Here is a 13,831-nt window from a genome sequence, read left to right on the forward strand (position 1 = left end):
CCTCTGCTCTAGCTGCTGACTACTAGCAGCTAGATTTGCCCCTGTAAGCCTAGGCGGCCCTGACCCGGGCTCGAACCTATAACCTTAGGTGACTTATTTAATTGTGAAAGGCTGACTTTAAAAGGGCTAAATAATAGCTAGTTTAACAGCTTTCAGGGCCTGTTAAGGCCCTATCTGATTATACTATAGGTAAAAGAATACGTATTAAATAAGTCCTTATAGACTTATTTAACTAGCTATATAAGGCCTTATAGCTATAGGCAGGCAAAGCCTGAATCTATAATAATAATACTAGCTAGTAAAATTTTTTTATTTAAATACTATTATAAAATTAAAATACAAGGCTTAATAAGTTAAAATATAAAAATAAGCTAGTAAAAATCTAGTTTATAGCTTTTTAATATAATTAAGCTATTATTAAATTAATTAATTATTTTAAAGCTCTTAGAAATTATAATAATATTAAAAATAATAAAATTAATAATTAAAAAAAAAAAAAAAAAAAAAATTAATTTTATTAAATTTAATACCTTTTAATAATTATAAAATATTAAGAAAATTATAAATTTAATTAAAGTTATATTATTAAAAACTTAATTACTTATAAAAGACTAGCCCTATAGCTGCTGTAAATAAGCGTCTATTATAATATTAATATAATTAAAAAAAGAAAATAGTTGTAAAGTATACAAAGTACATGCCAAAACTTCTTCACAGGCTAACCAATTCCACCTCGCCACTTGCCGTAGCCTGTGGATTCTGGTACCATGTCCCCACTTCCATCTGGAGTGCTTGATAATCCGTCCCTGTAAGCGGAGTAATAGACGGACTATAATAGCGCAGTTCAAAAAGATTCCCGGGGTTTCCCACATCCTGGAATGACACTTCTCTACTTGACAGCGCTGGTTTACAGCGGCATGCAAGGCACCCTGATAACATTCATCTCTAGAATTAATAGCAATCTATCAGTAAAAAATCCCATATTCTGAATACATCTAACTCCTAGTAAAACTTGGATCTGCGATTATGGCCGCTAATAATCTTGTTTGGATAAATCCAACGACAACTTTGCCCTTCGATCGCGCTAAAGTAAGACGCGAAATAATGCGAAAAGTGGCTCAGAAGCGGAAGACAGAACCAAAGGATCGGCATCCCAATAGTAGACAACTTCCCGTTTTTATACCTTGCGATAATCATTGTGATAGCGCAGCAGACCACCAACAAACACAAACATTTAATGTGGCAAAGAGATCTACCAAAGCCAAGTCTGATGATATATGCCTGCAGACAGATATCACATATTTACGAACCCTCGCTTCCACATATTCAATAATCCTCGCCAAAACAAATCTACATTTTCTAGATCTGTCTTTACTAACTCAGTTGGAGTCGGTCGGTATACCGGGCAAAGACTTCTTGGAAGCCCTCAAATTATATCGCATTTCTTCAAGGGAAGAAACTGGTCATATTTCCAGTATATACCTTTGCATTACCAGCAAAGTGTCTTAATACGAAGCGCTACAGATTGTGTCCTGGCTCGCGTTAGATGTTTGCTTACGCCCGACGACAAGAAATGGGAGTTATTCGCTCTTTCATTCTATTCAAGAGCACTCTTAAAGTTACAGGATGCAATCTATTCTACCTCTCAGGATATTACAGCTGAGGTCCTCTGCGCTACGCTAATGCTTGGTCTATACGAAGTAAGTGCCCATCCAGAAGATCTTGGAAGATATTGGTTACTTGTATTGTTAACCTGGCCAGCTTCTCAACCCTAGCCGAGAGGACGCATGGATAAAGCATGCGGCAGGAGCAACATATCTAATACAGTTACGGGGTCCACAGAACTATAAATCCGAATTCGAGAAATGTCTCTTCATGGGCCATATTGGACCAATGGTAAGCCTTGTGCCTCTTTTATCCCCAAATCTACCTAAAATACAGAGATTGATATCTTTCTAGGCAACAGAAGCAATACTCAATAATGAAATCTGTTTTCTTGATAATCCGGCCTGGAAAGCGGTCATTCTATCGATTATCACCGACGATCCTCTTATGCCGGAAAGAAGTACTATGGTAATATCCATAGTGTTGATTTTTGTCACCATACCCATTTTATTCAAAGGATTTACTGATGCGATTTGCTATAATCCCGACCAACCATTTCAAGTTATTACAGAGCTTATATCTGGGGCCCAGAAACTTCGAGCTTCTCTTCAAGATTGGTATCACACCTACATCAAGCCCAGTGAGACACTAATCGATGATTCAGCTTCTGGAAATATGTATTACGACGCGCTTATCATATATTATATTTGCACGATATACAGTAGCCGTCTAAATACATGTATCCATTTACAAGGTACACCGGGAATATTCAAAATGGAAGAAGAATGCCAGTCATTTTCGAGGATTATTGTATCGCTTCATCAAAGGGGAGAAACATCCTCTAACCGCCTGCAATCATTGCTGCTAGCTCAGAAACTCCCTATCGCTGAAGCAACTATTGAATCTGGAGATGCTTGGAAAACACAACTGAGTCTAGGTTACAGTCACAATAACATCTTCAAAATGTCCAGGGAAACATTCGAGTACTGGTGCAAACTCTTTGGACGTAGGACCTTTTAGTAATAGCTAGCCTATTTAATAAATAATATATTTATTCTATTTTGCCAGTACCAACATCTTGATGTTTCTGGGTAGCCACTAATATAAGACGCCCTTTAGATCATAGTACTGCGACTTTTATTAATATAATGGCATTTGCAATAGCTGCACTTGATAAAATATAGTTAATTCACGTGCCATAAACATATTTCCCTATAATATACCCTCAATTTGCTGCTGCCTTAGTAGCTGCAAATGACTTTGTGAGGAATATAGGGACTGCTTATCCGGTATCCAAGCAGGCTTATTTGGTATCCAAATAAACCGGGTCTCGTGTGGCTTTGTGTGGCAGAACGCCAATTCCGGCGTTCTTATACAAATTAGGCTAGAAGGAAGGGAATAAATTAACAAGAAATACTAATCGACAGCTACAATAATGCATTCCTGAGTGTTTTTTATGTCTTCTTATTCAGCTTGATCCGTTTTTTCAGCTTCATCCAACGCTTGATCCATTTAATCTTCGAATTCGGCGTTAATCTCGTCAACCCACTCATCTTCATAGTCCTCAAGCCGCTGCCTTGTGCGTTAGTATGACCTCTGCATCTCAGTGCCGGGCTCATACATATCACATAGACCGACGACCCGAAGACCGGCTGCTGTTATTGAAATCGAAGGCATCACAGCGCCCCCGGCTAATAATCTTAATATCATTTTAGCCGGCGCAGATAAAGGAGGCGGCGGATAATAATTATCATCAAGGGCCTCAGCCTCCTCTAATATAATTACACGTTCAAATAGACTAGGCTATCTTCTTATATCTGTCTTTTACAGCGTCTTTAGCGCTGTTTTTTCAAGGTTCAGACTGCCTTTTAGGCGACCTTTTCCCTTAATAATACGAGGGTTAAATAGAACACTTTCTGGAACTCTGCTATTTTAACCACTAGACCAATGCCAAAATAGATAAATTTCAGATAATTCGATAAGCTCGTTTCTGCTGATTTTATTAAGTATAATATGTTTGCAGGGCAATCCGTAAATAATTTAAAAAGTGCAAGGATTACAAGCCTCTTTTTAAAGCTCCTCTGGATTAGAGGTAGCATCCTGCTCTTCAAGTAGTAGAAGTAGTGCTGCTGATGAAACTCGCTCACGGATTAGCGAATATAATAGCTAACGAGTCGAGTTTACTATTTTATTCATCTTCAGAGCTTAATAATTCTGAATATCCAAATCTTAATACCGCCAGAAGCCTATAAGCTAAGAAAACACAGTTATAAGATCACCACCATTACTTTTAATAACCTTTTTTAGCAACAAGTTCATTAACTCGGCAATTAAGGTTATAGTATGCCCAAAGTACTGCTGCTAATCAACATAACAGCAAATTATCTTCTTTTTCCATGGCAACAGCCAGGTTAATATAATATTCTGTATAGCCGCGGCAGGGTATCCTTTTTAGCCAGACTGTGGCTTTGTTATAGCTTGCAGGCTATTATTATAGTCATCTTCAGTAGAAGAGGCGATGAGGTTATTCCAGTCCTTGAGAAATGCCTTGAATTCAGGTGCGCGTTCAATACAGCCGTTTTCCTTATTTATCCTAGCTTTTGGAAAAAATTGCTTCGTTTTTGCTAGCACATTCATATTAACATGCCAACAGCATAGTATATGCGCTGCTGCACTTGTAGATGGATACAAGTCTAGGGCCTTCATCAGGGCAAGCTCCTGATCTGTTACAATAACCCTTGAATACAGGATTTTAAACTGCTGCAAAAGATCATAAAGAATTCTTATAGCCCAGCTATAATGACTTTAAGTCTCTCCTGTAATAAAAGCAGCTGCAACTTGAAAGGCCTTATTAAATGATATTACGCCTGTAATATTAAATAAAAGCATATTAAATTTATTCATTTTATAGGTGCAGTCCATGAATAAAACCATAGGAAAACAGGAAAGAAGCTCAATGCTAGACTTTAGAGTAATAAATAGCGCTGTCAACCGGTTTTCCTTGTCCCTAAAGTCTTGAAAATAATAGGAATTGTTATTATAAAGCTAGTCATAAAGCTATTCCATTTCTGTGCGCCCAGCTAATTCCTGACGGCGATGCTTTAATATGGTGTTGTAAATGTTATAGCAAGTAAGACCTTTGACTTCGTCGTCATCTTCAAGTTGAAGTTGTAATAGAATCTGTGTTACGACCCGATCCTTATGGTCGTAACAATGGGCCTACAGGGTAGGACTCACCGGATTAATAAAGGACTGATGGTCTAATCAGGATAGGCTTGATAGGCTTGACTTACAAGCTATACGAGCTCATAGACTTACACGCTTAATCAGCTCGTTTTACAAGCCTGACAAGCTGTAAAGATTATAAAAGCTTAACTAGATATATAAGTTTAGTCTTCACTTACTTAAATAACTTAAATAACTAGTTATTAATACACTAATTATAATATAATTAAAATGTAATTCACTAAGTCTTATTAACTTTAATAGTAATTAATTATTATTATTTATTACTATTACTTATAAATCCCTTAACCTATCCGCTAATATAAACTTAAACTTTAGGTTTATCTTTTAGGAATTTTTTTATATTACTAATCCCTTTTAAAAATCTAGTAACTAGGTTATTACATATTAATAACTCTTATTTAAACAGTTACTAAACTTACAGGTAATATTAAAAAATATATCTAACTATAAGATAAATAATAATATTAATAAAAAACTTATAAAACTATTATAAGTAAAAATTAATATTATAATTTAACTAGTAAATATAAAAAGACTAGTAAAACAGATAAAAGTCTAATATACCGCGGATTAGCAAGCTATTAGTAACTTATAACAGTAATAAAGTGTAGCTTAAAATATTATTACCTAGTAAGCTTAAACTATTACAAATCTCTAAGGGCAGCTCCAGGGGATATAAAATAATACAGTAATACCCGTATTAGTAATAACTACTGTTACTTTAACTGTTAATATTACCCTACAGTAACAAGATTTAAAAAAAGTATTTAAATTAAAAATACCTGTATTATTTAATAAAAATCCAAGGAAAATTTAAGCTTATTTTATAAATATAAGAAATTATTTTAGTTATTTTAAAATTATTATAAATATAAATAAATTTAAAATTTATATAATAAAAAAAAAACTTACTAATATTATAAAAAACTAATATAAATTATATTTACAAGACTTAAAAAATAATAATATATTAATATAAAAAAAAAAAATAATAACTTTTTTTATAAAATATATTAAATTTAAAAATTAATTAAAAGCTTTATTTAAAAAAAAAGATAAGAAATAAAAAATTAAAATAATATTTTTTAATATTAAACAAGAGGAAAAATTATATTTTAAATATATAATTAAATTTATATATTTAAGTATTAAAATAAATTATAATAATATAATTATATATTATACTATACTAGTTTAAAATTTAAAATTAAAAATATATTATTATTAAAAAACCCCCTGGAAATATTTAAAAACCTGTAAAAAAAATTTATTAAAATTAATAAATAATAATATAAATAATAATAAAAATAAAAAATTAAAAAAATAAGAAATTATATAAAAATATACTTATAAGCTAATAATAATAAAAAATATAAATATATTATTAATAATAATAATAATAAACTAGGAAAAATAAACTTAGATTTTATTAATTATAAAAATAAAAATTTTAAAAAAAAATTTAAAAAAAAATTTAATAGTAAATATTATTATTATAATAAGCTAAGTTATAAAAAAAAAGATTATTATATTAAAAAAAATAAAAAAGAAAAAATTATATTTAAATAATTTACTTAATTAAAAAAAGCTTAAGTTAATATTATATATAAAAATACTTATATAAACTTAAATTAAATAACTTACTATAATAATAATTATATTATTTATAAAAGCAGTAAAAAAAAATTAAATTATTACTTTAAAAAGCTTTAAATAATTAAAATATTTAAAAAAGCAAGGGTTAATATAATAAAATTTTAAAAAGAATTTTATAATTATTATATCCCTAATAATTATTATAAGTATAGTATTTATAATTTAAAAAATATAAAATATAAATATTTAAAATATTTAAAATATAAATTAATAAACTTAAAATATAAATATAAAATTAAATAATAATATAATATAAATATTATAATAGAACTTTTTAAAAAAAAAAAAGTAAAAGTTAAAGCTTATTTTAAATTACTTAAGTATTTAAATTATAGAGAAATAAAACTTAACCTAGATTATAAATTAAAATAGCAGTTATATTTAAAATAAATAAAAAAAGCCGCTAATAAAAAAAATAAAAAATACTAGAAAATAATAAAATACTTTAAATATAAATTAATAAATCTTATATATAACTGTAAAGTTAAATAATAATAAATAGTAAAAGAAAATTAAAAAAATAATAAAAAAGCTATTAAAGTAATAAATATATATTATACTAAAACTTATTATTAAAAAAATAAAATAAAATATATTATTAAAAAATAATTCCTTGCTAAATAATACTTAAGAAAAGTAATAGAAATATTTAATAATAGTATTAATAATTATAAAAGCTTTAGTTTAAATTTAATTAAAATTTTTTAATATAAATATTATAAAAATAATAATATAAAATATACTTATTTAAATTATAATTATAATTATATAATATACTATTATTATTTTTATTTTTTAAATAATTTAAAATATAAATATAAAAAATATTATTATTATAATTTTAAATAATAAATTTATAACTGTTTTAAAGAAAATATAAAATAATAAAATACACTAGACTACTACCTTTATAATAATAAAATAATAAAATAAAAGTTTTAAATTAAATCTTATAATACTTATAATACTTTAAAAATATTTAAAAAAATAATAAGTATAATTTATAAAAGTTAAAATAACTTTAAAATATATAAATATAAGTTTTATAAAAAAGAATATATTATATACTTATATAAAAATTAAAATTACTAGTTAATATAATATAAATATTATTTTTATAAATTATATAAAATATATTATAAATATATAAAATATAATTTTTATAAATTTTATAACTTAAAATATAATTATATTAAGGAAATATAAAAAAAAATATATATAATATATTTTAAATAATAACTTATATAAAATATTAATTTTAATAAAACTTGGGAAAAAATTATAATAAAATAAATTTTATAAAAAATTTTAATTAATAAAATTATTAACTGTTTTAATAATAATTATAAAAAAAAAATTAAAATAAATATAATAAAATATATTATTAAATATATATTTTTAATAAATTTAAAAAATAATATAAAATAATATAATTATAATTTTATAAAAAAAAAATAATAAAATATTATAATAAATAACACTTCCTAGATTATAAGCTATATTATTATTAAATTTATAAAAAAAAAAAAAATTAATTTTATTAAATTATTACTAAATTAACTTAATAAAATTATAATTTTAATACTTATATAAGTAAAAAATTAAAAAATACAGTTTTAATTAAAACTTACTATTAAATAATTTAAAATTAAAACTAACATTTAAAATATAAATAATATATAAAATATTAAAAAAAATTATAATAAAAAAGCTATTTAAATAAAATTATTATTAATATAATTTAAATAATAAAAAATAAAAAAATTTTTTTTATAAGATAATTATATAATAAATTAATTAAGATTTATATAAACAGCAGTGTAAATTATAATTTTATTATTAATAGCCTAGTAATTAAACTCTAGTTATTATATTTTATTAAAATAAATTTAATACTTATTTTTAATATTATTAATTTAAATATTAAAATTAAAATTAATATAAAAACTAATTACCTCCCTGTACTTATTATTAAATATATTAAAAATATTAAACTTAATATTATAATATTTAATAATTATAATATTATACTTAAAAACTATTAGCTTTATTAAAATAACCTATTAATTAATTAAAAAATAAAATAAATAAAATAAGAAAATAAAATCTTATTAAAATTATAATTATATTTTAAAAAAAATAAAAAAAATAAAGCTACGCTTTTAAACTTAAAAATTCTTATATAAAATAAAAAAAAAAAAATAAAACTTAAAAAAAAAATTAAATTTAATTTAAAAAAATCACTTATATTATTATAATATAATTATAAGTAAATTAAATTAAAAAAAATATATATTAATAAAATTATTATATAAGTAAAAAATAAATTATAAGCTTTAAATAAAATATTATTAAAAATAAAAAAAAAAAAAAAAATAAAAGAATTAAATAAAATATTACTTAAAATATTAAAATAATATAAAAAATATTAAAAACTATTTAACTTAATATTAAAAATAATATAACTGCTTTACTTATAATAAAATTATTATATTAATTTTATAAATAAGAAAATAATAAAATTCTTTTTAATTTATAATTTTAATAAAATAAAATTTAAAACTTTAAAAAAATAAATATAAGAATAATTAAAAAAAAAATATATTAAATTATTTATCTTATAAGTTAAATACTTTATTATATTTATATTAAAAAAAAATAAGAAATTATAACTAGTTATTAATTATTAATAATTAAATAAAATTACTATTAAAAATTAAATTTTATTACTATTTATTATAAAAATTTAAAATTACTTAATTAATATAAAATAATTTACTGCTTTAAATTTTAAAAAAGTATATAATTTAATTTATATTTATAAAAAAAATAAATAAAAAATAATATTTAAAATATATTATAAATTATTTAAATATTTAATTATATTATTTAAATTTACTAATACACTTATAATATTTTAATAAATAATTAATTATATTTTAAAAATATTTATAAATAATTTTATAATTATATATTTAAATAATATTTTAATTTTTTTTAAAACTTTTAAAAAATATTAAAAATATATTTATAAAATATTATAAATATTAAAAAATATTAATTTATTAATAAAATTAAATAAATATAGCTTTTATATATAAAAAATTAAATTTTTTAAATATTTAATTTTACTAGAATAAGTTTAAATAAACTTTAATAAGCTTATTATAATTTAAAACTAGAAATTATTAAAAATAAAAAAAAAAATATAAAACTTTTTAAAATTAATAAATTATTATTAAAAATTTATTAAAAATTATAATAAAATTATTAAATTATTTATTAATATTATTTATTTAAAAAAAAATAAAAAAAATAAAAAAAAATTTAAAAATAAAAAACTTATATATAAAAAAAAAATAAAAAAAATATTTTAAAAATTTAAAAATACTTTTTTAAATAAACTTATACTTATTATATATAATTTAAATAAGTTATTAAAAATTAAAATAAATATTTTAAATTTTATAATTAAAAAAATATTAATATAATAAAATAAAAATAAAAAACCTTACTTAATAATTTTTTTTTTAAAAAAATTATATAAACTTAAATTAAAATATCTTATTTATAATAAAAAATTTATAATAATTATTAAAGTATTTAAAAAATAATAATATTATTACTTAAAAAATACTTATAAAATTAAAGTTTATATTAATTATTATAATATTACTTATTTTATTATAATTTAAAAACTTTTTTTATAATAAATTAAATATTTTAAATTTTTATTAAATTATAAATATAAATTTATATATTATAAAAAAATTAAAAATAAAAAAATAAATATTTTAAATTAAAAAAAAGAATATTTTAAATAAATATTTAAAATAAAAGTTTAAATCTTATATAAAAACTATAAAAAAAATTATAAGTAAATATAAGTTAATATTTTATTTATTATTAAAAAATATAATTTTATTTTTAATAAAATAAAAGATTTAATAAAAAATTTAATACTTAAATAACTTTTAAAATATATATATTTTAATAAAAAAATATTAAAATAAAATAATAATAAAATTTAAATATTAAAAAAATTATAAATTAAAATACTTAAAAATATATATTAAAATATAATTACTGCCACATATTAAAAAATTAATATAACTTATTAATATTACTAATAATACTATTAATTTATTAAAATAAAAAATAAAATTATTAATATAATATTAAAATATAATATATATTAATAAGTAAAAAGCTTTAAATATAAGCTATATAAAAAAATATAACTATTACTTATATTATAATAATTATAAAAGTTAATCTTATTTAACTTTATTACTAAACTATTATAATTTAAAAAGCTAATAATATAAATAATATATAATAATATATTTATTAATATTAATAAACTTATTAAATTTACTTATTTTTTATTATTTAAAAAAGTAATTAATATAAAAAATTTAAATTATATTATAATAAAATTTATTATATATAATTATAAATTACTAGAAAAAATAATCTTTAATAAAAAAAATATATTTATATTTAAATTTTAAAAAACACTTACTATTAAATTTAAAATAAATTATAAAACTAATATAACTTATTATTTATAAACTAATAAATAAATAAAATAAATTAATTAAATAATTAAAATATAATTATATTATTATATTAATTTTAAATAAAATAACTAGGTAAAACTTTTTTTAATTACACAGCTCTTATATAATAATATAAAATTAAAATTTATAAGTAAATTACTATTTTTTTTTAATTATAAATTTAAACTTAAAACTTATAAATTACTTAAATAAAAAAAAAATATTAAAAAAGTTATTATTAAAATTAAAAATATAATTAAATTATATAATAAATTAAAAATATAATTTAAATTTATATATTAAAAAATAATTAAATATATAAATTAATATAAGCTTAAAAAATTAAACTTTTAAAAAAAAAATATAATTTAATTACTATAATATATATATAATAATAAATAAGTAAATATTAAAATAAATAAATTAAATAATAAGCTAAACTTTAAAAAACTTAACTTTTATAAAATTTTAAAAAAAATTAAAAAAATTAATTATAAATTTAAATTATTTAAAAAATAAAAAAAATAAAAAAACTTATATATTTAATTTTTTATATATTATTATTAAAAAAAATATTAATTAATAAAAATATTAAAAAAATTATTTAAAATAAAATTATTATTAAAAAAAAAAAAAAAATATAAAATTAAAAAAATTAATATTATAAAAATAAAAAATAATAAAAAATAATACTATTAAATATAATAAAAAAAAAAAAAATAAAAAAAAAAAAATATAAAAACTTATTAAATATTTTAAAAATTTAATAATACTAGTAAAAAAGCTTTATTAAAACCTAGGGATTATATTAATTTAAAATTTATCTTTTATTCTTTTAAAAAATTTACTTATTTTAAAAAAGCAAGGTTAACCCTGGAAAAACCTGCACTAGGCTGTAATATTTTAATTTAAAAAACAGCAGCTTTTTATATTTTATATTCTTTTTTCTTAATATACTTTAACTCTTTTAAATTTTTAATTTTATATTTAATTATTTTTTTTATTTTTATAAATTACTTTTTTTTTTAAAAATAAAAATATTTTATATATATACCTGCTTTAAATTATACTTTTTTAACTTATTTTAATTTAAAATTAAAATTAGCTTTTTTATTTACTATTTTTTTAAATTAAATAATTAATAGATTAAAAGCCTTGTAATTTATTTATTAAAAATAAATATATTAAAAATAATATAAAAAATTTAATTTAAATATAAAATACTTATAATTATATTTTTTATAATAAAAATAAAATTTTATAATTAATAATATAAGTAATATAAAATATTTTAATATATTATATTATAAAATTTAAAAAAATTTAAAATACTTATATTTATTATTAGTTATTATATTAGCTTAATAAAATTATAAGAAAAAAAAAATTACTTATATAAATAATAAAAATATAAGCTATAAAAAATAAGATTTTAAAAGTAAAACTATTAAAAAAGAGATATTATATTATAACTTAATTTTTATAATTATAATAATAAGCTTATAGGGTAAGCAGGAACAGATTAAAATAAACCTGTTTTACTAATTATATATTACTTAATAAAATTAATTATTAAATAAGTTAAATATTACTTAATACACTTAATAACTAAGTATATTAAAAACAGATATTTAATTAAATATATAAATTCACTTTTTATACTTATTTAAATAATTTAAATAGCTAGTTATTAATATACTAATTATAATATAATTAAAATATAACTTACTAAGTCTTATTAACCTTAGTAATAACTAATTATTATTACTTTTTACTATTACCCTTAAATCCCTTAACCTATCCGCTAATATAAACCTAGACCTCAGGTTTATCCTTTGAAAATCCCTTTATATTACTAATCCCATCTAGGAATCTAGTAACCAGGTTATCACAACCCTGTAACTAAGCCTAGCCGCCTTTAAAATTAAAGATTTTAAGTTATAAGTATAATATAATTAATTTAAATACTTAAGTAAAAATAATATTAAATAATTAATAGAAATATCTACTAGTATAAAACCCAGGACTTCTAGTATAATATATAAACCTTAGGCTTAAGGAAAGTAAAAGAAATATTTATATACTAGTTTTATAAAAAAAAGAACTAGACTATTAAAAAGCTTATATATTAATAAAGGTATTATTATTATTTACACTAGTGTAAACTAATATTAGTAAAATAGTGTAATAGAAGCATTACACAGAGTCCTACTTGTAAAAGTAACTCCTACTATAATTACTAGAAAGATAGATTAAAAGTAGTAGTTATATATTTTTAAGACTGTAAATTATTTATAAACTGTTTTATTAAATATAAATATACCTATAACACCTTATAAGGCCTGGTATAAGAATAAGCCAGACTTCTCTTATCTACAAGTACTTAGCTTAAAAGGCTGGATTATAATAAAAGGTAAGAAAATGCAGCTACATGTAGTACTCTATTAGCTTATTAAATACTAAGGAAGCAGGAACTACGTGGTGGTATAAGATAGAACAGTTAAAGTCTCGCTAAATATTATATTTAAAAAAGGATTAAAAGGTATAGAAATACTAAAGCTAAATAATAAGCTAGAGCTATTATTACTATTACTACTATGCAGTCTTAACTTCTTATAGAATACTATAAAAATAAAGATAGTCACCCTTGCGAGTACTCTACTAATTAAAATTAAAGATATTATACCTTAAACTCCTATTAAAAGCTCTACAGATAAACCAAGTACACTAAGTAGCACACGCTTTATTATAAAAGTTAC

The 13,831-nt window shown here is 19.8% G+C and overlaps 1 protein-coding gene across 1 annotated transcript; it reads left to right on the forward strand.

Moving 5' to 3' along the window:
* Window positions 1–870: 870 nt before the first annotated feature.
* GGI43DRAFT_53705 (uncharacterized protein) lies at window positions 871–2,667 on the forward strand. The gene is made up of 3 exons (XM_083209974.1): window positions 871–1,700; window positions 1,762–1,896; window positions 1,960–2,667. The coding sequence occupies exons 1-3, from the start codon at window positions 1,278–1,280 to the stop codon at window positions 2,623–2,625; spliced, it is 1,224 nt and encodes a 407-aa protein (XP_083060018.1). The 5' UTR covers window positions 871–1,277; the 3' UTR covers window positions 2,626–2,667.
* Window positions 2,668–13,831: the final 11,164 nt, after the last annotated feature.

Source organism: Trichoderma evansii (assembly GCF_050947405.1).
Source record: "Trichoderma evansii strain SZMC 28006 chromosome Unknown GGI43scaffold_11, whole genome shotgun sequence".
Lineage (NCBI taxonomy): Eukaryota > Fungi > Ascomycota > Sordariomycetes > Hypocreales > Hypocreaceae > Trichoderma > Trichoderma evansii.

Coding starts and splice junctions, on each gene's coding strand:
- GGI43DRAFT_53705 (XM_083209974.1), top strand. CDS start 1,278: ATGCCTGCAGACAGATATCACATATTTACGAACCCTCGCTTCCACATA. Junction 1,701..1,761: donor TAATGCTTGGTCTATACGAA/GTAAGTGCCCAT, acceptor TAACCTGGCCAG/CTTCTCAACCCTAGCCGAGA. Junction 1,897..1,959: donor TGGGCCATATTGGACCAATG/GTAAGCCTTGTG, acceptor ATATCTTTCTAG/GCAACAGAAGCAATACTCAA.